This window comes from Lichenostomus cassidix, chromosome 3 (assembly GCF_008360975.1).
Source record: "Lichenostomus cassidix isolate B80296 chromosome 3, HeHo_3.0, whole genome shotgun sequence".
Lineage (NCBI taxonomy): Eukaryota > Metazoa > Chordata > Aves > Passeriformes > Meliphagidae > Lichenostomus > Lichenostomus cassidix.
This window is the reverse complement of record NC_139483.1, coordinates 109,186,781-109,212,131: the sequence shown is the minus strand read 5'-3', so window position 1 is coordinate 109,212,131 and position 25,351 is coordinate 109,186,781. Positions and strand designations below refer to the sequence as shown.

The 25,351-nt window shown below is 50.0% G+C and overlaps 2 protein-coding genes across 2 annotated transcripts; both read left to right on the top strand.

The window, feature by feature from the left end:
* The first annotated feature begins 200 nt into the window (after positions 1–200).
* MCM3 (minichromosome maintenance complex component 3) lies at positions 201–12,086 on the top strand. Its single transcript, XM_085057094.1, has 17 exons — positions 201–470; positions 1,148–1,260; positions 1,848–2,056; positions 2,607–2,737; positions 2,946–3,184; positions 3,838–3,946; positions 4,550–4,703; positions 5,763–5,894; positions 6,392–6,600; positions 7,128–7,302; positions 7,472–7,598; positions 8,409–8,559; positions 9,203–9,343; positions 9,561–9,667; positions 10,051–10,133; positions 10,664–10,739; positions 10,957–12,086. Exons 1-17 carry the CDS (start codon positions 390–392, stop codon positions 11,153–11,155), a joined length of 2,436 nt encoding a protein of 811 aa, XP_084913220.1. The 5' UTR covers positions 201–389; the 3' UTR covers positions 11,156–12,086.
* A 5,098-nt stretch (positions 12,087–17,184) lies between these two features.
* On the top strand, positions 17,185–19,957 carry LOC146440425 (interleukin-17F-like). Its single transcript, XM_085057445.1, has 3 exons — positions 17,185–17,269; positions 18,163–18,368; positions 19,438–19,957. Exons 1-3 carry the CDS (start codon positions 17,252–17,254, stop codon positions 19,673–19,675), a joined length of 462 nt encoding a protein of 153 aa, XP_084913571.1. The 5' UTR covers positions 17,185–17,251; the 3' UTR covers positions 19,676–19,957.
* Positions 19,958–25,351: the final 5,394 nt, after the last annotated feature.

Here is a 25,351-nt window from a genome sequence, read left to right as displayed (position 1 = left end):
TGCTGACCAATCAGCAGCTCCGCGGGGCGGGCCGGGGGCGGATTTCCCTCCCGGTGGCGGGAAAGGAGCCGCGTTTGGCGCGAAACGGGAGCGCGCCGGGGGCGGATCGCGGGGTGTGAGCGGATCGCGGGGTCTGATCTGATCGCGGGGTGTGAGCGGATCGCGGGGTCTGATCTGATCGCGGGGTCTGATCTGATCGCGGGGTCTGATCTGATCGCGGGGTCTGATCTGATCGTGGGGTCTGATCTGATCGCGGGGTCTGATCTGATCGCGGGGCTGCGGGGCCTGATCTGATTGCGCGGCCAGCCCGGCTCCCCTCGGCTCTCACCGCCTTCCCCGGCAGCAGCAGGAGCACCCGCGGCGGGATCGGTCCCAGGGCGGCCGGCAGCATGGCGGCGCCGGCGGGCGGGCTGGAGGATGCGGAGCTGCGGGAAGCGCAGCGCGACTACCTGGATTTCCTGGATGATGAGGTGAGGCGAGATGGGAGACGCGGGTGCTGTATCTCCTCCATGCCCCTCGGAGTTGGGGACCACCCGCTCCGTGTGTCCCCTCCTCCCCCCTGTATCCTCGGGGGTTGGGGAGCATCTCGTCCGTATGCCCCCCCACTCCATGTGTACCCCCGAGGTTCGGGAATACCTGCTCCCTGTGCCCGTCTGTCCCCTCCAATCCATGTCCCCGGGCTTTGGGAACCACCTGATCCCCCCTGTCGTGTACCTCGGGGGGTTGGGATAACCTGGTCCCTGTGTCCCCCCATTCCCCCAGGATTTAGGGATAACCTGGTCCCTGTGTCCCCCCATTCCCCCAGGAGTTAGGGATAACCTGGTCCCTGTGTCTCCCCATTCCCCCAGGAGTTAGGGATAACCTGGTCCCTGTGTCTCCCCATTCCCCCAGAAGTTAGGGATAACCTGGTCCCTGTGTCTCCCGGTTCCCCCAGGAGTTAGGGATAACCTGGTCCCTGTGTCTCCCCGTTCCCCCAGGAGTTAGGGATAACCTGGCCCCTGTGTTTCCCCTTCCTGCTCAGCCAGTGGGATAAAACGAGTCAAGCTCTGCAGGAATGGGCTCCTGGAGTGTCTCACACAGGCGAATATGCAAACTGAGTTGGATTTTTGAGTTGGGTTTTTTTTTCCTTTCCCACTCCCACTTGCAGGAGGACCAAGGGATTTACCAGAGCAAGGTCCGGGACATGATCAGTGACAACCAGTATCGGCTCATCGTCAACATCAACGACCTTCGGCGCAAGAACGAGAAGAGAGCCAGCAGGTGGGTGTTGGACACCAGGGTCACCTGGGGCACTGGGCCTGAGAAGGGTTTCAAAGGTCCAGCCCTGGTTCTGCAGGTCATTTGTCACAAGAAAGAACCAAACCTTGTCCTGTGGTGAAAGCCAGGGCTTCATCCCCTTAAAGGGAGCAATTTTTTCAGTATTCCGTCTCACCCTGCCTTTTGTCAGTATGAAGCCATTCCCCCTTTTCCTATCACTCCATCCCTTGTCCAAAGTCCCTCTCCAGCTCTCTTGGAGCCCCTTTAGGCACTGGAAGGGGCTGTAAGGTCTTCTCAGAGCCTTCTCTTCCCCAGGCTGAACAACCCCAACTCCTTCAGCCTTTTTTAGGATGCTCAGGGATATTCTAGACCTGGCTTGCCAATCTGCCTAGGGTCATGAGGTTTTCTAGATGTGCTTGGATTTGTTCTCCTCCTGGCTGTTGGTGCCAGGAGATCTCACACAGAGCTGTGATGGACTTTTTGTTGACCTCCTGCTCCTGGTAAACTTGTGGAGCAAGTGGAGATGTGGGAACAGTGTTGAGAGGAGAAAGGGGTTGACCCATCTGCTTTGTCACCTCTCTGTGCTGCAGGCTCCTGAGCAATGCCTTCGAGGAGCTGATCGCCTTCCAGCGCGCCCTGAAGGATTTCGTCGCCTCCGTTGATGCCACCTATGCCAAGCAGTATGAGGACTTCTACATCGGGCTGGAGGGCAGCTTTGGCTCCAAGCATGTGTCCCCACGGACTCTGACAGCCTGTTTCCTCAGCTGCATTGTCTGCGTGGAGGGCATTGTGACAAAGTGTGAGTCTGGGGGACACCCAGGGGCTGTGGCTGTGCTGGGGCTGTGGAGGAGCTGGAGAGGGACTTGGGAAAGGGATCTGGAGGGACAGGACAAGGGGGAATGGCTTCATGCTGGCAGAGGACAGGATTAGATGGGATGTTGGGAAGGAGTTGTTCCCCGTGAATGTGGGGAGGCCCTGGCACTCCTGTGCCCAGAGAAGCTGTGGCTGCCCCATCCCTGGAAGTGTCCCAGGCTCAGAGCAACCTGGGATAGTGGAAGGTGTTCTTGCCCATGGCAGGGGGCTGGAACTGGATGATCTTTAATGTTCCTTCCAACCCAAACCATTCCATGATTCTGCATCCTGGCAACCTGAGCCAGGGAGCAGGGAGCTTGGCAGAAGGGCTTGAGTCTTGGGATGATCTTTAATATCAGCAAATCCTATCCATGTTTGACAGTGAGCTTTGACCCAAGTCATTTTAGTGTTGGATACCTTGTTGGGGGCTGTCTGCTGACAGAGGGACAGAGGGGCAGGACATCCCAGCCTGTAACTCCTCTCTTTTCCAACCCCAGGCTCTCTGGTGCGTCCGAAAGTCGTCCGGAGTGTCCATTATTGCCCAGCGACCAAGAAAACGATTGAGCGCCGATACACAGACATGACCTCCCTGGATGCTTTCCCATCCAGCTCCATCTACCCCACAAAGGTGAGGTGAAGCAGCAGCAGGTTCCTCTGGGGAAAATGTGCCAGCTTCAATATGGGGCTGCTGAACCCTAGCCTCCAGTCCTGCTAAAACAACCCTTTCCAGCACTGAGGTGATGCAGCCTGTGTTTCCTCTGCTCAGCTGACCTCACCTCTCCTCCCTGCTCTCCTGAAAAATAGTGCTCATCTTTTTATCTGGGTTCCTGCTTTAGGATGAAGAGAACAACCCGCTGGAGACAGAGTTCGGCCTCTCGGTCTACAAGGACCACCAGACCATCACCATCCAGGAGATGCCTGAGAAGGCCCCAGCTGGGCAGCTGCCACGCTCAGTGGATGTGGTTCTGGACGATGACCTGGTGGACAAGGTGAAGCCTGGGGACCGAATCCAGGTGGTGGGGACATACCGCTGCCTGCCAGGCAAGAAAGGAGGCTACACTTCAGGCACTTTCAGGTGGGTCTGCTTTGGGCTTCAGCCCCCTCATCCTGTTTGGTTGGGTCATGTTTCTGGGGAGAGCTGGGTCAAACAGTGGCTTGAATCCCTTGGAAGTGGTTTGTACCTTGATCCTAATCACCGACTATGCTGAGTTGGAAGGGATCCACAGGGATTATTGAGTCCAATTCCTGGCCCTGCGCAGGACACCCCAACAGTCCCACCCTGTGCTGCCCAAACACTCCTGGAGCTCTGGCAGCCTTGGGGCTGTGACCATTCCCTGCCCCAACCACCCTCTGGGGGAAGAACCCATTCCTGATATCCAACTTAAGCATCTCCTGACACAGCTCTAGCTGTTCCCTCAGGTTCTGTCCCTTGTCCCTAAGAGAAGAGATTTGTGCCACTTCTCCACTTCCCCTCATGAGGAAGCTGTAGACTGTGATGAGGTTTTCTCTCACAACATGTAGCTGTGCCCAGAAGGGTTTGCATACTCTTAAAAGATGCTTCACTGATGGCCCAGCACAGTCACATCGAGGATGCTACAGCTGTTGAAGCTTCCCACCCCTTTTCAGGGCTTCCAAGAGCAGGTGATGGCCCTGTGGAAGTTCCTGCTGTGTTGTTGCTGGGGCTCTGTGGGGTTTGCAGAGCTGACCATGGCTGTGTCCCTTCTCCAGGACCATCCTCATTGCCTGCCATGTGAAGCAGATGAGCAAAGACGTCCGGCCTCTCTACTCTGCTTCTGACGTGGCCAAGATCAAGAGATTCAGCAAGAGTCGCTCCAAGGTATTTGAGTCTTGTGTCCAAGCAGGAAGTTTCAGCTTGGCACATGGCTAAGGAGGTTCTTGTTGGGTTGCAGGTAACTCTTCAGCCCTCTTAGCATGTTTTTGGATTTTCCAGCTAGTTTTCTTTGAATTTTCTGCTTAGGCTGTGATCAGGTCCTGTTGTTTTTCTTGCTGCTTCTGCCCTGCTTGCAGAGCATCCTTCCTGCTGGCAGCTCTGCTGTGTCCTGACACTGCCAGCAGGTTTCCAGGGAGTTTCCTCTGCAGAAGAAACATATTTTTTCTAATCCCAGACTGAGATAATAGGGTTCTGCCCCAGCCTCTTATGCTCAGAGCTTTTCTTTGCAGCACAGAGAGGAGCTGTGCTCTCACTGCTTCCAGTGCTTGTTTGGGTGGCAGTGACAGTCAGCATGGTCCAGGGCTTCCTATAAATCCCATTGAAAGAAAACTCTGGCCAACAGTCTTCTCCTCTCCAAATAATTTTCATCCATGTGGCTCTGCAATAGGAATAAGCTGGAATTTGGGCTGAAATGGTCTTTTGAAGAATTGCTTGTTCTTGCTTGCTCCAGTCCATGTTACGAGCTGTGCTCTGCCTCTTCTGCCTTAGGATATCTTTGACCAGCTGGCCAGATCCCTGGCTCCCAGCATCCATGGGCATGAGTACATCAAGAAGGCCATTCTCTGCATGCTGCTGGGAGGGGTGGAGAAGATCCTGGAGAATGGGAGTCGCATCCGAGGAGACATCAACATCTTGCTGATAGGTCTGGAAGGGCTGGGCAGAAGCACCTGCAGTTGGTGGTGTTGGGGGTGAGGTGCAGGATTCTGGATTTAGTTTTGTGGAGTAACTGAGGTTAGAGAGGACATCTGGAGGTTCCTGGTGTGGGGATGTGCACAGGGCTGAGCTGCTGTCACTGGTAGGTCAGGTTGCTTTGTGATTTCTCCAGTTGGTTTTGAACACCTCCAGGGATGGAGATGTGTCCAGGTGTGGAGTCATCAGCACGAGAAAGATGTGGACTTGTTAGAGTGAGTCCAGAGGAGACCTTGGACAGGAATCCGAGAGCTGGAGTCCCTCTGCTCTACAGCCAGGCTGGGGGAGCTGCGGGTGTCCAGCCTGGAAAAGAGAAGGCTCCAGGGAGACCTCAGAGCTCCTGCCAGTGCCTAAACAGGCTCCAAGAGAGTTGGAGGAGGACTTGGGTCTGGAGGGACAGGACAAGGGGAAATGGCTTCAAACTGCCAGAGGGCGGGGATAGATGGGATATTGGGAAGGAATTGTTGGTTGTGAAGGTGGTGAGGCCCTGGCACAGGATGCCCGGAGAAGCTGTGGCTACCCCTGGATCTCTGGAAGTGTCCAAGGCCAGGTTGGATGGAGCTTGGAGCAACCTGGGATAGTGGAAGGTGTCCCTGCCCATGGCAGAGGACATGGAATGAGGTGAATTTTAAGATCTCTTCCATCCCAAACCATTTTGTGATTCTAGGGGATCCCATGACCTCTGTGAGTCATTATCCCAATGTTTGCCTACCCTCAAGGAGATTTTTTTATTTCTTTCTATGTCCACTTAGGATTTTCTATGTTCCAACTGTCCCCATTGCCTGTTGTTCCATCCCCATCACCTCTCAAATCTCTTATCTCTCTCTTCTCTATTTCCTCCCATGGGATCATCAATGATGGTGGGCAGTTAATAAGCTCCTCACCTTATTTTCTGAACTCTGAAAACCCCCATTCTGTCCCCTTTCCCCTCCACCTTTTCCTGCCCAGACCAGACATGGGGTGATGGTGCAGTTGGTATCCAGGTTCCTAAATGTGCTGTTCTCCATCCCAGGAGACCCTTCTGTGGCCAAATCCCAGCTGCTGAGGTATGTGCTGAGCACAGCACCCCGGGCCATCCCCACCACTGGCAGAGGCTCCTCTGGCGTTGGCCTCACTGCTGCTGTCACCACGGACCAGGAGACAGGTGAGGAGTGTTGAGGTGATGCTTGTTAACCCCTGGGAAGGACTCTGTGACATCCAGAGCTCCTGTTTTTCATGATCGGAGAGGTTTTATCCAATCTTAATCAAATTTATAATGTTCATTCTGCAGTGACACTTGCAGGACTTGCTCCATCCAGAAGCTTTATGCTAATGATTATTCAGGCTCATGGGATCCTGTGTTTTGGGATATTTTCTCCACCTCTCTTAGCTGATGGTCTTCTTTACTCCTCTTCTACTTGGTGTACCCCATGAGGGCCAACAGCAGCCTGGATTTTGTCTTCCTCATGATCAGGGATTCCTAACCCTGATCCTTATCCTAAGTGTTCTCTCTGCTGTCGAGTTGGGTTGGAGATCAACCCAGAAGGATGCTGCTGCGCCTTGAGGCTCTCCCTCATCTCAGGGGTGATGGGGATGGCAGGGCAGGGGATTTGTAAGGCCAGTGGGTGGTGGTTGACCCTCTTTTCTCCATCCCCACCCCAGGGGAGCGGCGCCTGGAAGCAGGAGCCATGGTGTTGGCTGACCGGGGCGTGGTGTGCATCGATGAGTTTGACAAGATGTCCGACATTGACCGCACGGCCATCCACGAGGTGATGGAGCAGGGGCGAGTGACCATCGCCAAGGCTGGCATCCAGGCCCGCCTCAACTCCCGCTGCAGCGTCCTGGCTGCTGCCAACCCTGTCTATGGCCGGGTGAGTGCTGTGACAGCTCCCTGGAGGAGGGAGGAGGCAGCTGGTGAATCCCAAAAGATCCCCCAGACCAGTGGCTTGGGTCCATGGCACAGCAGAAACGTTGTTTTGGTGTCTGCTGTGGTCATGGCTCTGCTGGAGCAGAGGGGGGCTCCTGGAGTTTCTCACCCCATTTTGGTCCTACCTGGGTGTATGGGGCAGCCCAGGTGACCCTCATGCTGGTGATGAGTCTCAGTCTTGGTGTCTGATGAGGGATTGAAAAAAATACTGGTTTTCTTTGGAAATAAGAGCTACAGCTGCCTGGCAGGATGGGGGAAAGTGGCTGAATGGCTTCAGCAGGCTGGGTTTGGTGTCCAGCTGCCAGAACATCTATCTGTCTGTCTCTCCATCCATCCATCCATCCATCCATCCATCCACCCATCTATCCACCCATCCACCCAGGCCTGGCCCAAGGAGGTCCCCCCACCCTCCCTGGCAACCAGGACTGACCCATGAGGGTCTCCTATAACCCCTCACCTTGTCCTTCCCAGTATGACCAGTACAAGACGCCCATGGAGAACATTGGCCTGCAGGACTCCCTGCTCTCCCGTTTTGACCTGCTCTTCATCGTCCTGGACCAGATGGACCCCGAGCAGGACAGGGAGATCTCAGACCACGTCCTGCGGATGCATCGCTACCGCAACCCCAACGAGCAGGATGGGGATGGTGAGTCCCTTCCAACTGCTCAGTCCCATCCCTCCTCAGCCAGGTGTCACCTTTTGGTGGCAGCTCTCAGAGCTCAGCACCCCTGGCTTGGTTGGGCACTATTTTTGGTGGCTTGTGGAAGCTGCTCCAGAGGGTAAAATCGTATTCTCTGTGACATTCCCCTCTCCAGCCATGCCCCTGGGCAGCTCTGTGGAGATGCTGGCTACAGATGACCCTGACTTTGTGCAGGAGGAGGAGCAGGAGCTCCAGGTGTATGAGAAACACGATGACCTCCTGCATGGACCCAACCGCCGCAAGTGAGTCCTTCATCCACGGCCCCTGGAGCGCCCTGAGGGTGTCCAGAACTGTGGGTTCCTGGGTTTGGCTTGAATATCCAGGCTGTGCCAGCCGTGCTCCAGGTGGTCCATAGGGAGGTAAATGGGTAGGATGCCAAGGAAGCCTTGCTCTGGGCTTGATACCTTGTGCCAGCCAAGTGGGGTGATGCCTTAAAAGCTGGAAAAAGATGAGGCAGACACAGCAGCATAGGGAAAAAAGGATATTACCTTGGTTTTAATAGGATCCTTGGTGCTCAACTCACAAAGGTGGAAACACGTGGAGGAGCCCCCTGTGTACAACACATATACAATTTTATGGATCTCACAAATTAGCATATCTACCTAAAATCCCCCAATAAGAAACTTAACAAATGAGGTAATTGTCCCCCTATTCTAATTACCCACTTCCAAGTGAGATTACATCTTAGTTTACAAAAACATGTTCCAGAGAGGAGGCTCTGTGCAAGGTTGGAGCCTCTAGTTTTGAGATAGCTAGGAATGTTTCATCTTTCCCCTTGGAGAATCCCCAAACTAAGCTAAATATCAGACTACAAGAGCTATAAACATGTAGGGCTAAGGTACAAGGAGTGTTTGTGAGGGGTACAAGGAAGGGGAAAGGGTATGAAAATGTGTAAAAAGGGTATAAAAAGAAAGGACAAAAAGCCATCAGGCAAGTGGGGAACCTCTGCTGGAACTGAATTCCCTACCCACCTGCATGTCCCTGCAGGGGTATAAATGATTGGGAGGCCCATCCTCACTGTGAATCCCGTATGTATACATGCATTCCCACAGGGAGAAGGTTGTCAGCATGGAGTTCATGAGGAAATACATCCACGTGGCAAAGATGATCAAGCCAGTGCTGACCGAGGAGTCTGCAAACTACATCGCTGAGGAATATTCCCGCCTGCGCAGCCAGAGCGAGATGAACTCAGATGTGGCCAGGGTGAGCTCTGGGAGCAGCATTCTCTTGGGCTGGTGCCTTATCTCTGGGCCTAGAATTATGAGCCAGACGCAGTTAAGGGGATAAAAAGGGATTACCCTTTAATAAGGACCCTTAGGTGCACAATTTGTCAGGTGGAAAATGCCGAAGATGCACACAGTGTGTGTGATGCATATACAATTTTTATAGGCTTTACAAATTAGCATATCTGACAAAGATTCCCCAGTAAGAAGCTCAATGGGTGAAGTAATGCTCCCCAGTTCTGGTAAATTCTAGATTCTCCCCCCGCGGGTGAGGCTTGAACCCTGTTTAAAAAATAAGTCTCAAAGAGTTGGTTTCAGCCTTGGTTTCTATGGAGAACCAAGATAGCATGGGGGCTTCAAGCCCTCATGGAGGCTTTTAGAATGTTTTGTCTTTCTGCTTAGAAAAATACTGAAACTTGAGCTACAGTAATAGGCTACAAAGCTACAAATATGTGTGCTAAGAGTGCAGAGAATATATAAAAGAAAAAAATCAGCATGGCATCAGGTCTGGGAGGAGGGAAACTGAGGCATAGCCTCCCTTCTCTCCATATGGGTGTTTTCCACCTTGGATGTGTCACCTCTTGGTGAGTGTCACACAGAGCCACCTCTCTCTGTCCCCCCAGACCTCTCCCATCACAGCCCGGACCCTGGAGACCCTGATCCGCCTCTCCACTGCCCATGCCAAGGCCAGGATGAACAAGACTGTGGATCTGCAGGATGCTGAGGCAGCTCTGGAGCTGGTGCAGTTTGCCTACTTCAAAAAGGTGAGGGGAAGGTGTCTCTGTTCCCAAGGGATCCCAAGATTGTCCTTGGAAAGGTTGGGCTTGGTGCAGGCTGAGTACCCTGGGCTGCTGGTGGGACCTTTCCTGGACATATTGTGGGATGAGGCCACTATTGTGGGATCTTGGGTGCATGGGGTTGGTCCGTAAAAGCAGTTTGAGTGGAAATGGGGTGTGACTCCATCCTGCCTTTGCTGCACAGGTGCTGGAGAAGGAGAAGAAGCGCAGGAAGCCTGCGGAGGATGACTCAGACACTGAGAAGGAGGAAGATGAGGAGTCACAGCCCAAGGAGGAGCGCAGGACAAGGAGGTAGGAACCAGGGCAAGGGAGTGGGAGGGACATCATGAAAAGGGCACCATCCTGGGGTTGTCACAGGCCTTGGGGAAGTACTCCATGTTTTGGTCAGCCCGGTGGTTTGTCCCACCCCATTTGTAATGGAGGGACATCATAATTTCATGGATAAGGAACTGGCTGGCTGGCCACATCCAAAGATGTGAAACACTGGCACAGGTTTCCCAGAGAAGCTGCAGCTGTCCCTGAATCCCTGGAAGTGTCCAAGGCCAGGCTGGATGGTGCTTGGAGCAACCTGGGATAGTGGAATGTGTCCCTGTCCATGGCAGGGGGTGGAACAGGATGATCTTTAAGGTCCCTTCCAACCCAAACCCTTGGTTAACCTCTTCTTTCCTCTCCAGAAGGAAGAAGCCTCGCACAGAAGGTGAGGAGGGCTCCTATGACCCTTATGACTTCAGTGACGCTGAGGAGGAGATGCCACAGGGTGAGTCTCTGACTTTGGTGACTCCTGAGGGTGCTGCTGCCTTCAGCTCTGCTGGGTGTGCACAGCCTGGGGATGTTACTGTTAACTGTGATCCCTGGTGTGGTGCACCACCATCCAGAGCCACATACCCGTGTGAGACAGAGTTAGAGTGGGTATTGGGGAGAAATTATTCCCTGTGAGGGTGGTGAGGCCCTGGCACAGGGTGCCCAGAGAAGCTGTGGCTGCCTCTGGATCCCTGGAAGTGTCCAAGGCCAGGCTGGATGGGGCTTGGAGCAACCTTGGGATAGCAGGAGGTGTCCCTGCCCATGGCAGGAGGTGGAACAAGATGATCATTCAGGTCCCTTCCAGCCCAAACCATGCTGTGATGCTATTGCTGCTTTAATTTTTTTCCATCCACCTCCCAGCTGCTGCAGATATCACAATATTAGGAGGCAGTTTGGCATCACCCCCTTGTCCTGAGCCCAGTCCTTTTGCTCTGTGTGTGCTTGGACAGCAGGCACAGGGTGAAGGTAACTCTTGTTCTGCTCCAGTTCAGGCACACACTCCGAAAACACCCGAAGCCTCGGGAGCTGGCGAAGGGAAGAAGCTGGAGTTGGCTGAGCCGAGGTGAGTCGGTGCAGTGCCTGTGTGTCCACCTCCCTCAGTGTCACCAGGCTGTGTTCCCATGCTGGAGATGAATCCCTGATCCTTCCAGCTCCAGTTTCTGGCTTTCCTGCTGTGTGGTGCTGCTGGAATGGGGAAGGGCTGAGGCATCCTGGGCTGTGGGAGCAAGGGGAAGGATTTTTGTGTGGTCTCCAAGGGTGATTCCCTCTCCCCTGACCAGGTTGAAAGCATTCAAGGCTGCTCTCCTGGAGGTGTTCAGAGCTTCCCACGCCCAGTCTGTGGCCCTGAAGAAGGTGATGGAATCCATCAACCACGACAACCCTGAGCCCTTCTCGGCGGCCGAGGTGAAGGTGGCTTTGGCCCACATGCAGGATGACAACCAGATCATGGTGTCTGATGACATTATCTTCTTAATCTGAGCCTCTGGGTGCAAGAGCCCGAGTTCTTGTGGACTCTCAGCCTGGAGACTCTGTTTGAATGCTTCGTGTAGCTGAGCTGGACTTTTGGGAGCTCAAGTCTCTGCACTTTCTCACTGTGCATTGCTGGCACTAAAAAAACAGAGCCAGGAGCTCTGGGAGTTCTTGCTGTCTTCAAAGTGGAGTATTTGGGAAGTGGTTTCTGCAAGAAGACAAAAGGAAAAACCTAGGGGCAAATTGTCAATGTTTTTAATGTATTGTTTTTAGCTTTGGTGGTAAGAGTTCCAGCTTTTAAATAAAAACTGGATTTAGGAATCCAACATTTGGTAGTGGTGATGAGAAGCAGTATGAGAGCTCGACTATTAGTGAAGCTTTTATTTTCTCCTTATTTTCTCCATTTCCCTTGATTATATTGCCTAGATCTGCTTGTCTCACAAGGAAAGCCTAAAGCCTGTTCCTGTTGGTTCTGCTCTTCCCACCCACCTTGAGGAATGGAGGGGCAGGTGTGGTCTGACCTGCTCCATTGCCCAGGGCTCAGCTTGGATTTCCAGGCTTCACACCTACGGTTGGAGTTTTGCCCCAGGGAAAGCACCAGGGATTCTCTGAGCTGCCCTGGGAATGTGTCTCTGGCACAGATGGATTGCATCTTCTGCTCCTGCTTTTAGCCTGGAATCATGCCCTGGTGATGGCTTTACAGAAAAGCTGAACACACAGCACAGTTCTGGCTGCTTGTGATCCAGAGCTACTGAAGATTGGGAATTTTTAAAAATTTCTTTTGTCCTGGTGAGTTTGAGGTTAACCTTTGGAGAAACCCCTGAACAGGTTTGCTGTTGTCCCTTCCCATCTCCAGACACCTGCACAGCTCATGCTCTCTTGTTTCTGGATGCTATAAATCTTGATTTGGTTAATAAAAATGTCCATACTGTTCACCCCATGACTGGCTGCTCAGGTAGATGTAAAATTCCCACTTTTGGGGGTACAGCTGGAGGTGGGACCTGTGCTGCTGTGGAAGGACTTCAACTGCCTGGTGACCTCTAAAAGCCAGAATTCTGAGCTCCTCTCATCCAACACAGCAGTGACAGCAGGGCTGGAGGGGATTTTGCCTTTTTGCAGCTTCTTAAAGATCTCTGGGTGGATGTGTTGTGCTGCTGTGGAGTGAGCTCAGACCTTCAGGCTGTGCCTGGCTCATAAAACTGCAAAGATTGGGGAAGATGAGTTAAACACACAGATCTTCATTCTGGAGATGGACTGGGAGAGCTGGGATTGTTCTGCCTGGAGAAGAAAAGGCTCTGGAGAGACCTTGGAGCTCCTTCTAGTGCCTAAAGGGGCTCCAGGAGAGCTGGAGAGGGATTTGGGACAAGGGATGGAGGGACAGAACAAGGGGGAATGGCTTCCCACTGCCAGAGGGCAGGGAGAGATGGGATATTGGGAAAGGATTCTTCCCTGTGAGGGTGGTGAGGCCCTGGCACAGGTTGTGGCTGTCCCTGGATCCCTGGAAGTGTCCAAGGCCAGGCTGGACAGGGCTTGGAGCAACCAAATCTAGTGAAAATTGTCCCTGCCCATTCCATAATTCTATGATTTTGTGGTTTTCCTGACCTTGCAGCTGGAGCACCGCTAACACTGAATTCCCATCACAGGACAGCAGGAGGAGCTCCAGAGTAGAGAAATTGGTTATTTCCCTGTCCTGTCGCCCGGGGCTGCAGGATGTGGCTGACTACCTCCCCCGTGTGCTGGTGGCCACCTCGGTACCTCCTTTGCCATTGGGAGAGGAGTCTTTGCTGAGACCTCTCCCAAAAACAGCTCCCGAAGGCGGAGAGGTATGTGGGGATCAGCTGAATCTGACCAATGACCTGAATCTCTGATACCACCTGAGGCATCATCAGTTCTTGGATGCTCAACCGTGAGGGCAGTGAAGCTGTAAATTTTATATACATTAAAAATATTTATGTATTATATAATATTTGTATATTATAAAGTATATTTCAGTTTTAGGCTTCTCATGACAAAGGCATTGAGGAAAATCCTGGGGTGGCCAGAGAGGCAGGAGGAAGCTGCTGGAAATACCAGTCCTGTCCTGTGCTGCAGCTGACCTCAGCCTGAAATATTTATTTTTTTTACCCTGACATTTGTAAATTTTGGAGGCTGCAATTTCAGCCCTTTGCTACTGCAGGCTGGAGAAGATCCTCTGAGCAACCTGGTCTAGTGGAAGGTGGCAGGGGATGGGATTGGATGGTCTTTGAGGCCCTTCCCAACCCAAACCATTCTGGGATTCTATTATCCAACCTGAAATGAGGCATTCCTTATGCCTGGAACCCCTGCAATGCTGTGAAAACCTGAACCTAAGTGTGTAGCAAATCCTGCAGTGCAAACAGTGCTGTTTCCTTATAGGAGCTCGAGAGTAGAAGAGATCTTGTAAATGAAATTAAAATTCTCTTGGTTTATTTCTGATTCCCCCTCCCTGCTCCAAGCCCTAGATGTATGAGAAGGAAAAGCTTTTTGGAGATAATTTTATATTCCTTTATAAAAGGAAAAAAAATCTTCCCTGTGAGGGTGATGAGGCCCTGGCACAGGTTGCCCAGAGAAGCTGTGGCTGCTCCTGAATCCCTGGAATTGTCTAAGAACAGGGTTTGGAGCAACCTGGGATAGTAGAAAGTATTTCTGCCCATGGCAGGGGATTGAAACTGTAATCTTTAACGTCCGTTCCCACCCAAGCCATTCTGTGATTCTGTGAACACAACTATTTTTCCTCCCTTGTGATGATTCACGTTTGGTGGCTTCTTTTCGATTACATTTTATAGGGAATTTCCACTCAAGACAAGTTCAGTTGTAGGAAATTCTGGCTCAGAGAGGGAATCCCTGCTGAAGTTACGAGCTGCTGAAGACACAAGAAGTGAGTGGAAAGTGCTGGTGAGGGTTCATAATGTGTATTTGGTGTGGTAACGTCATTGCTTCATCACACAGAACCATTTCCACTCAACCCTGTTCCTGCACAATCCACCCCATTTTCATGGCAGTGCCCTTTCCTTTCACAGCAAGCGCTCAGGGGGAGAAAAAGCAGGTCAGTTCCTGGGCTAAAAAAGTGGATTTCTGGTAATTCTACCCTCTCTTGCTCTTCCACACTCCGTGTTGCATCGCAGTCAGAATAGGAATGTGTGTCACAGTGATGGTGTTGCCTCAGGTGAACTTGGTAACCTGAAATGTGACAAATGTACGTGAGGAGAGTCGCTGGGCTCGGAGCTGTTGGTTGAACCAGACCACAAAATCATGACAACATCCTGCAGTGATGTAAAACATCAGTCGATGGAGATTTCTGCTGGGATTACCCAAGAGAGGTGACAGAGCAGGGAGCAGATTAGTCCCTTCTCTTTGGAAAGTTCTATGAATTTGTAAGAGGTTTCTGATTTTCTGTAGGACTGAAAATGCCGTGAATCTGTTGATTTCCTGGATGAACGAAGATGAATTTATGTGAAGAGTCCTGTATTTCAGTGCTCTGCTTCCAGCTTGGCTACATGGCTTTGGGAAAGGTTTCTCTCAGGGCTTTTCTCCACAGAAAAGCTGGTCAAATTGGTTTTATGGGTTTTTTTCTGCCATAAAGATAGTTTTTTCTCCCAAAGAGACCTACTGGCGCTCCAGGGGAAACAGCACAGACACTGATCTTTCCCCTCCAGTTGGTGGCTGGTCCTTTCTGGATCACAGGATACAAAATCCTATTTCCACTTTTATTTTCATGCCTCTCTCCTCTAATTAAGTGGGGATTGTGTGTTTAAGAAGAATTAAAGCTTCCATGAACACAAAGGAACAGGACCAGGTGGAGGAATTCAGACGAAGCTCCTGACCCAGCTCTTTCAGGGCTGTCCAGGGACAATGGTCAACCCAAATCCCACTATGTCCCATGTGAGTCCCACCAGGCAAGTCAGTGGGAGAGGCTTTCCTCACATGGCCTGGCTGGCTACAGGGCCATGGGATTTATTCCAGTGTTTTGGGATTGTGTAAGACTTATGGGATGTACAGGAGCAGGAGCAAATATGGGTGAAGGAAAGGATAAAGGTGGATCAGTAAGAAACTCTGTGTGGGAATGCTAAAGACATCAAGCTGGACTAGCTCCAGGTTATTCCATAAATCTGGGCAGGATGCCAGACCAGAGACTAGAGGATCTGTAAATTGGCTACTGGGAACACTGGGAGGTCTAGAGCAGCTACTGGAGAGATTGTGGGATGTGGGAGTTGGCTACTGGTGAGGATATGGATCTGGAGGAGCTGTTGGGGAGATCCCCTGGTGTGTTGGAGTCTCCTCATGAAGCAATGGGGACACTGGGGGATCCAGGGGCAGCTGCTGGAGAGACCCAGTGGGGGAGTCACCATCCCTGGAGGTGTCCAAGGGACTCCTGGATGTGGCACTCAGTGCTCTGGGCTGGGTGACAAGGTAGGGATCAGTCACAGGTTGGACTCAGTGATCTTGGGGATCTTTCCCAACCTAGCTGATTCCATGATTCTACACAGATATCCACACTCCCAGCTGCTTGGCAGGATCCTGACTCCATGTGAGTTTGCTCCAATGCTGCCAAAGGGAGTCTTACACTCCCAGATGTCCCACATTTCACCCCTCACTTTTGCTGTGCCATTACTGTGCTGGTGGGGTGGATACAGCCCTTATAGGCACTTTAAAATGAGAAAAAAGTTTAAAAATAATTTGCGTTTTCTCCAGCCCCTGCAGCACTCAGAGGAGAGTTAGGAAAAATGGAATATGGTGTTGCCATGGGGATGGACACACAGAATTAATAAGGTTGGAAAGATCCCCAAGATCATCAAGTTCAACCTGTGACTGATCCCCACTTTGTCACCCAGCCCAGAGCACTGAGTGCCACATCAGTTGTTCCCTAAACACCTTCAGGGGTGAGGATTCCACCACTGCCCTGGGCAGCCCTTTCCAATGCCTGACCACACTTTCCATGAAGAAATTCTGCCTGATGTCCAACCTGTACCTCCTCTGGCACAGTTTGATGCTGTTCCCTCATCCTCTCCCTCTTTCCCTGGGAGCAGAGCCTGACCCACTGGCTGTCCCCTCCTGTCAGGGAGTTGTGCAGAGCCAGAAGGTTCCTCCTGAGCCTCCTTTTCTCCAGACTGAGCTCCCCCAGCTCCCTCAGCTGCTCCTGGTGCTCCAGACCCTTCCCCAGCTCCATTCCCCAACATGTATGTCTGAGGAGTCCATCCAGGAAAAATGCTGCCTCAAGGTCCACCCAGTTTACAGGGCCAGAGAAGGGACAGGAGACCAGGATTCCAACAGCACAGCTCAGGCAGGGGCTGGGAGTGAAAGCTGAGCTGGAATGGGGCTCCTGCTGGTGGTAGTCAAGGCCAGTGAAGGTGGTCAGTGCCCTCAGGGCCCTTACAGGCCATGAATATTCAGAATTCTCCACATGATGTCACCACAGTGGAAAGCATCCCAACTCCTGGTGCCCTCAGATCTCCCAGGAGGAGCTCCCCATGGTGCTTATTCTTCCCCTGCCCAGTCCCTGCAGGACACAGGGATCCTAGGACGGGGTGGGGGTGGATTGTGCAGTTGAAGGGAGATTAAATGATGAAGTTCCCTGTCCTGCCCTCGTTTGAAAACCCTTGTTGGTTGCCTGACTTTGCAGCTGGCCGACCTCTGTCTTTGGGTTTGTTTGAGGCACGTGGAAGTTCATCCACACCCGTGTTTGTGGTGAAAGAACACTATTATTAGAAAGAGGGGGGTGGGAAGGAGTGAAAAAAAAAACTGTCTAAACAGTTTGTGTTGGTTTATTTTTTCTTTTTCTGTCCTTATCTCTTGATCTGCCCGAATAAATGGTATTGGCTGATCTCGGATGCTGGTGGTAATATCTGCCCTTCCCTTTTTTGGAGGCAGATGGGAGGAAGTGGGTTAAAAATTGCAATATCAGCTCCTAACCTCGGGTCAGGTAAGCCAGCTGTGCTGCAATGGAAAGGATGGCAGTGCCTCATCTTTGCTATAAAATGGGGATCACAGCTGGCTTTGAGACACAAGCAGGGCTGAAAGGACCTCAGAGAAGGAGAACTCCTGTTTCCTGTCACCCTGACATCCACCCAAAGCAGCAGGGAGGGTACCATGGCTTTCACCAGCTGTGTAAGTACTTACAATTAATATAAAGGATAAGATGTATTTGTTGCAAGAGAGAAAGCAGAATGCAGATCCCCTGATTTGTCCAGGAAACCCTTTTAGTCTTGCTGGGAGCTGAATGGGATGCTGAGTGTGCCTGAAGCAGCTGTTTGGTGATTGAGTGACAAGGGTGTGGTGGACTCTCAATTATTTATTTATCTCTTATTCATCAGCACTGCTGCTGTGGGAGTGGGAAAGAGTCCTTGCAGACAACCTGTTATCAAAATTGCTGAAATTTCACTGTGGTTATCTGTGCATTTGAATTTCAACCTGGGTAGCATTTGCACCACTGTCACCTCCTGTGGTTTTCTTGAAAGCCCTGCATTTATTTTGTCTTCTTTTTAGGAGTCAGACTTGATGATGATCCTCATGGTTCCCTTTCAGTTTAGGATATTCTATAATTCTATTATTTACTAAAACTCTGTCTTCTGGAAATGGCCCAAGAATCCCAGATTTTCTTGGGAAAAGGGTTATTTCCAGCAGATTGCTGTGGGTGGCCAATTTTTACTGTCCTGAGAAAGCTGCAGCTGGGCAAGGTTTTAATCTTAAGCACAGGATCAACTGAGTCCTTAGCCCACCTTTTAGATTGTAAGATGGTGCTGTGGGACTGCAGAGTAGGATTTTCACAGCTTGTGGGAGAGATGCTCTCCTTGGTGCAGAATCAATTATACATCAGAATTTAAATCAGAGTTTAGCATCAGTTGTGTTGAGTTTTATTAACATCATTATTCTATTTGCTCATCTTGGCCTATTTCACCCAAATATAAGTAAGAAGATGTTCCAGTCTAACCAAGACTTGGCTCTTTGTGTTCTTTCTTTCCACACTGGGCAAAACCAACACCACCTTTTCTCTCTCCCAGTTCAGCTCACTGTTTTTGGTGCTGGTGTTAGCCCTCACTGTGAGGAGCTCACCCCACAGAAAGGGGGTGAGTGAAGGTTGCCTGAACCAAAAGGATCCCAAATTCCCCACCACGGTGAAAGTTGACATCCGGATTGGCAACTCAGACCGCGCCTTTCACATGGTCCATGATGTCAGGAACAGATCTCTGGCTCCTTGGGATTACAGGTGACTGTTCAGTGGTTATGTGAATTGTGGGTTGAATTATTGAATGATCTGTGCCACAGATAGGTTTTTGTGGTGGTTGGTGGTTTGGTCTCAGCAAATGCCCAGAGTCCTGTGAATATTGCAAACACCTCTTGATGCACGCTGGCATTTTGATGTTGGGTGAGATTTCTCCAAGAGAAACTGTTTGCAGTGCAAAGAGGCATTGTTGGAATGGTTTCTAATTGTCTTGTCAGTCTTTGTCAACCACAGAACCATTTAGGCTGGAAAAGCCCTCTAAGGTCATTGAGTCCAACCATTCCCCCAGCACTGCCAAGGCCACCACTAAATGTCCCCAAGTGCCACATTTGCATGGCTTTTAAACCCCTCCAGGGATGGTGATTCCTCACTGGGCAGCTGTGCCACTCCTTAACAACCCTTTCAGGGACAAAAGTTTTCTTAATATCCAATCTAAACCTCCCCTGGAGCAACGTGAGGCCATTTCCTCTTGTCTTGTCCCTTTTTTCTGGGAGCAGAACCTGACTCTCCCAGCTGCCTCCTCCTGTCAGGAGGTGTGCAGAGCCAGAAGGTTCCTCCTGAGCCTTTTCTCCAGGCTGAGCTCCCCCAGCTCTCTCAGCCTCTCCTGGTGCTCCAGACTCTTCCCCAGCTCCTTTGGGCATCTTCCCCACCCCTCTGCCCCAAGCCTGTGGTGCTGCCTGGGGTTGAAATAATGATGAAATGAATTATTCCTCTAGGAAAAAAATGACGTTGTAATTTCACATTTTCCTAACAGAAAGAAACTTCCAAATGCTGAAATTAAAACCAAACACAAATTAATAGGTGAGCTGTGAGTTGTGAGTATTTAACCCAAGCTCCACTCCATTCATTAGCTCCTAAGATTGACACAGCAGCATTACCCTCCCAATGCTGATTCCACTCCCAGGAAATCATTATGAAAATGTTGAAGACAGGGAAATCCTTTGTGTGATAGTGAGGATGCACAGGTAAATAGTACAATGGAGATAAAACCAAGAATATCCTGCCAAACCATGATGTCCAAGTGCATAAACCAGTTCTGTATCCAAATCCCCAGGCTGGACGAGGATCCCAACCGCTTCCCGCGGGTGATTGCCGACGCCCAGTGCCGCCTGTCGGGCTGTGTGAGCTCCCTGGGGCAGGAGGACCACAGCCTCAACTCCGTGCCCATCAACCAGGAGATCCTGGTGCTGCGGCAGGAGAGGCGCGGCTGCTTCCCCTCCTACCGCCTGGAGAAAAGGATCATCACCGTGGGTTGTACCTGCGTCACCCCAGTCATCCAGCACCAGTCCTAGAGCAATCCTTGGGGCAGGAAAACCTTGGGAAGAGGAGGTATCTCGTGTAGGAATTCCTCTGGTGGAATCCCACAGCCGCCTGCCTCGCAGCCCGGGAGTTCGACACACCATTCCCCCTTCCAAACCTGAGAAAATTATCTCCTGAAGGTCGTGATTCTTGCTGTTGTTCATTTATGGATTTTAGGATGGCAATCACCATTAGCTGGTGATGGAGGGGAGGAAGAGGTTTTTTTTGTGATCTCAAGCAGTGACATTTTAAAATTCGTTCTTCATTGTGGTTTCTAACAGTCTGGTGAATCAAATTAATTATAGTGTCCAAAGTTGTTCTTGGCAGTAAATTGCCTGAATTGAATACATGCCCACAAGCACTGCCACAAAAAATTCCTCCTCCTGCACCTTTTCCCTCCTTTCCTCATCCTCCACGCCTTTCCCTTCTCTGGCCATCTCTGCTCATTGTGATTTTATTAGTGTCAGTCAGACATTGGTGCCACCAGGCATGATTGTCACTCTGAGTTTATGTCACTGCTGCAATTGATTTTTTGCGGAATATTTTGGGAGGTAATTATGTCTACTTTTTGAATGTTAAAATGGTAAAGAACCAAAGGATGTCTATATTTCTATTTATGTCTTCTATTTATGGCTGTATTTATGGCTCTGTGTGTGCTCAGAGTATAAAAAATTTGATAAATTTAATCTGTATTTATTCAATAATTTATATGCTGAATAAAAATAATATTTATTTTAAAAAAATGTTGGTTTGTGGTAGCTCAGAATGAAAACAGACACACCGAATGTGTTTGTGCTGCAATAGCATTGAGAGATTTTGGCAAAGATAGGACATTTTCCAGTGCAGTGAGATGACTAAGACAGAGCAGAAGAGAGCTTGCAGCCTAGATGAAATAGATGCAAGAAGAGGCTGAAAGGAGTGAAGGGAGGTTCTGCAGGCAGTAGTGGCAACAGAACAAGGTTCTCTAGACCTTTGGGATGGTAGGAGAAAAGATGGGAGATATCACATTCCAGGGCTGCAGCCAGAATTTGGGATGGTTCATGGGAGCAGGGAAAGGTCTGTCCTGTCCTCTTCCAGGCAAGATATCATCCCTATAAACAACCTTCTCCTCCCCCAGCTGAATGGTTGGCTGGGCAGGAATGCAGGGAGAGATCAGATTGTTTCATCTCACTGCTCCTTAGCCAGGGAATTCACAAGGGCTGGGATTAAAGTGGTGGATGAGGATCTCTCCACTTCAAGGAACCAGGAATTGTACCTGCAGGGCATGGTTTCCTGCTGGGCTGGGGTGTCCTGCCTTAGGAAAGGAGAAATTGCCCTTTCCCTCCCATAGCTGCATGGGGATAACAGCCTGGCAAGGCTCAGGAGTTCAGGAGTTGGACTGGATCAATCTCATGTGTCCCTCAGGATGTTCCATGATTCCTTAACTATTTACTATTTTATCAAATTACTGCAATGTTGCTTTTTTGACATTTAGACATCTTTCACCCAGAGCTGAGCAAGACTCTCAGACCTTTGACTTTGGTTTCTGCTGGGGATGTTTTAAGCTTGCATTTCCTTTTTCATTTAAATCAGGACAAACCTGTGTGAGCATTCTCATATTTCATTTTGACTGCACAGAAACTGCCTTAAGTTAGATCCACCTGGTGCAGGTGACCTTGGCTTTCCTCCCCAGGGTGGGTCAAGTGAGTTGTTAGGCCTAAATGACTCAAGGCCAGGTTGGACAGGGCTTTGGGCAACCTGGGCTAGTGGAAGCTGTCCCTATCCACGGCAGAGGGTGGAATGAGATGAGCTTTAAGGTCCCTTCCAACCCAAACCATTCCATGATTCTGTGATTCTGTGGTTCTGTGATGACTCCTCTGGTGCTTTTTGTTGAGCCAGGTGTATTCTGTGCCCCATGGGGCAGAATTTAACCACCCCTGGCTACCCATCTCACCCAGTTACAAGCATCCCCACTCATCTGTGGCAGCAGCTGTTTCATTATGACCACCAAGCTCTTCATGTGGTGCAGAGCAAACCCAGGGAGGTGTCTCCTGCTCGCTCTCGTGTGTCACCAGCTCTCCTCTTACAGTAACCACTGACCAGGAAATCGCAACCGGCTTCTTACTCCTGACCTACTTCTCCCAACAAACCTGCCTTGTGGGGTTGCCCTCACTTGTTTTTCAGGGAGAAAACCACCCTGCATCTCTCCTTGCTCTTGTAATTACTTTGACATTGGGTTCATGGCAGTGTATGCCCTGTGCTGATGCTCCTAAACACTTACAGTGATGCTTACCCTAAGAGTTGTCCTAACTGGATGGATAATGAAGTAGCTAACTAGGAAAATACCTAGCTGGCTAATTAATCACCCATGGTTCACGAGGTTTTTCAGCCAGAGCTCTCAGCTGCAAACCACACACCACTCAGGGAGACATTGCTTGTATGTGGGGTTTTCTTCCTTGTAATGCTATCATTCTTAGAGTGCAGCTGGTTGTAAATACAAACCTGGTTATTTTTTGGGTGTTGGCTTTCACTGCCAGCAATCTATTAGTTTGGGGGTTGGAACTAGATGATCTTTGAGGTCCCTTCCAACATCAACCATCCTGTGATTCTATGAATCAGAGAACACGGCAAACAAACTTATGTTTCTTGTAAACAGCACAGTCATATCAGCACCAAGAGCAAGCACAGTTCACAGCTTTTGCTAAAGGCTTTGCTTGGTTTGTTCCCTTTGCAGCAACGGACTCAGACCCTGGGTGCCCAGCTGGGCATCTCTGGCTCTGGAATGTGGCTTGGAGCAACCTCCAGGGACTAGGTTGTTTTACCTAAACAACTCCAGGTTGTTTTACCAGGAGGAGAAGACATAGCTGGAACCACAGCAGTGCCACAGTGTCTTCCTGCAACCTGCTGGGCTAAGCAGCTTCCAGTCACAGGTTTGTATCTGAGCCTTGTGGCCTTTCCTATTCCTTTTCTTCTCTGATTTCCTCTCACTAACATCCTACCTTTGTCCCTGGCTCGCTGCTCCCCTTGGCTGTGTGTTTTCCAGCAGGGATCCTGTCAGAGCAGCTCCTGTGGGATGTTGGATGAAGCACAGCACAGACCTCCCCTGCATTTCTGTGGGCTGGGGGGCACAGCAGGGATGGCAGCACAGGTAGATGCCTCCCACCACACCTGTGCTGTGTCCTGGGAATGTGTTGACCAGAAAGTATCTCAGGCCTCTTTGGACCCCTGACCACAGCCAGATGCTCCTGGGAGTGTCCATGTCAGCACCATCTCCACAGCAGGAGACTTGCCTTGATCTCTCCTGGGAGGGTGGGGAGGCCCTGGCAGAGTTGTCCAGAGAAGCTGTGGTTGCTCCTGGATCCCTGGAATTGCTCCAGACCAGGCTGGACAGGGCTTGGAGCAACTTGGGATAGTGGAAGGTGTTCCTGACCATGGCAGGAGGTTGGATCTGGATGATCTTTAATGTGCCTTCCAACCCAAACCATTCTATAATACCACAATCTCCTTTTGTCTCCATCCTCTTCTTCCTTTCACTTCACTGATATAATTTTTAACTTTGTGCTCAAGAAGAATGAGGTGGCTGATTCTGCATTTTCTACAGCACTGTTGCAAGGCAGTGACCAAAAAATCCCAAACCTGCTTAAAATGTCTGTGATTTTTCTGGTACCACTTGGCAGAGCCAGAGCTGTTTGTTGGGATGGAACATGTACTGGTTCTGGATTTCAGGAGCTGAGAAAATGCCAGACAGGCTCAACACCAGAAACAAACTACACTTTCTGCCTTTGCTGCTCTCAAAGAGGAATTCCGAGAATTGGACTTTGGTGGTTCTTGTAGGTCCCTTCTAACTCAGGATTGAAAAGATTTTAATCTTTTCTAATTATTCTACATACTTCCAGGGCTAGATAGTGGGAGTAGGTTCAAGTCCTCAGCTCTTCAGAGAAATCCCTTCTTGCTTTTGGTGTAACTTTTTATTTATTCTGCCCTCAGAAAAGTGGCTCAGCTTTTCTACTTTTTTCTATAACTCCAACAAAATATTAAAAATATGTTTGATACTCTTTGGGACTCACAGACTGACAAAATGCTGTTTTCTGGGTGCAGCTTTCTATGAGTGAGTAAAATCAGTACAAACCATCATGTTTTATCTGCATTCTTAGTAAGCACAATATATCTGTATCATGATTGAGGTTCCCTGTTCTGGTAAATAAACAGAGATGGTTTATCTCCTCTCTAACTTGACCCCATAATTTTTCAGAGTGGCTTTTTATTTCAGACTTCTGAAACTTGTGCTCTTGGCCTCCTTGCAGCTGAATCTGCAGCACCTTTTACAAGCAGCTGGTTTCTGTCCAGATTGCTTTGATAAGTGGCAACAATGAGCATGATTATCTGCAAAAATCCAATCTCAAACTTCCCTTCCTGGTGGGTTTTTCTCACAGGCTGCCAAGCAGTCTGGTTGCAGAGACACTGCTGCTCAGGGTTTGCAAACTGACATGAAACTGAGACAGGGAGAAGTGCTGGACTGGAAACTTTTATGTTGGAGAGTGTTTTGCAGCAATTCCACCCCCTCCCTCCAATGACAATATCACTTAAGAGCATCAAATCAGCAGAAATTTGCACTGAAGCTCTTGAAAATGAGGAACAATTTTTACCTGTTGAACCTCAAACTGATGAGAGCTGTGCATGGGTGAAAGAGGAGCTCAACTCTCTTTGGTCTCTCATTGTGATAATTATTCACTGTACAAAAATTAGGACACTGATTAGGTGACCCTTGTCAGGATGCATTGGTTTGGGATAATTCTGCACCTCTCCAACTGAACACAGCAATGTGAAGGAAAATCTCTTGGCTCATGGTGCCAGCAGTTAGGAGAGAACTTGCAGTATGACAGAAAACAGTTCTCCTGCCCCAAGAATCTGGGTGATTAATTAACCTATTAAATGCTTCTGCAGTAGCATGTAGAACACCCAAGCAGCCTGTAGATGTGAGCACAAAGTTGGCCAAATAAATAAAAAGTATTTCTGTGCTCAGGCACAGATTTAGCTGGGTTGATAAATGCTTCAACAAAAATCATGCTAGTGGAAGGGAGATTGGATTATCTTCACTAAGGTCAGATTGGACAGGGCTTGGAGCAACCTGGGATAGTGGAAGGTGTCCCTGCCCATGGCAGGGGTTACAACTAAATGACCTTTAAGGTTCTTCCAACCCAACCCATTCCGTGATGCTGCTGCTGATCTGTGAAGTCAGCAGAAAGCTGTTGGCATTTCAATGCTCCAGCTGTGTCATCTCTTTCTGAATTTTTCCACCTCAGCACAGCTCTCTCTCAGCATTTTCCAGCCCCCACTACGCATGTGCCAACTCCAGCTAGTGGCACATCACTTCCAGGGAAGAAAGGATGGACTTTCTGTGATTTTAACTGTTAGGAGTTACTTGGGCTAATTGCAGACTATTTGACAAAACTCCTTCTAGGAGTGGTAGGACAATGAGAGGATTTTCTAAACAACTAGGAAGTCAATTCTGTTTCAGTCGTACTGGACTGATAAATAAATAAATAATTGAAAACCTCGAAGGATGCGTATTCCTTTATGATTTTTAGCTTGGATTTTTTTTTAAGTCCATTCACATGCTTAATACTTCTGGTACAGTCAGCTGGGTTAAACTTCAGGACCTGCAGGAGACTTTGAGGAAGAATAACTGG

What these genes read in the sequence shown, in the direction of transcription:
- MCM3 (XM_085057094.1), top strand. Translation starts at nt 390, where the DNA reads ATGGCGGCGCCGGCGGGCGGGCTGGAGGATGCGGAGCTGCGGGAAGCG. An exon ending in TGGATTTCCTGGATGATGAG is followed by an intron (nt 471 to 1,147) that starts GTGAGGCGAGAT and finishes TCCCACTTGCAG; the next exon opens with GAGGACCAAGGGATTTACCA. An exon ending in GCTCCATCTACCCCACAAAG is followed by an intron (nt 2,738 to 2,945) that starts GTGAGGTGAAGC and finishes TTCCTGCTTTAG; the next exon opens with GATGAAGAGAACAACCCGCT.
- LOC146440425 (XM_085057445.1), top strand. An exon ending in CTGGCTCCTTGGGATTACAG is followed by an intron (nt 18,369 to 19,437) that starts GTGACTGTTCAG and finishes CCAAATCCCCAG; the next exon opens with GCTGGACGAGGATCCCAACC.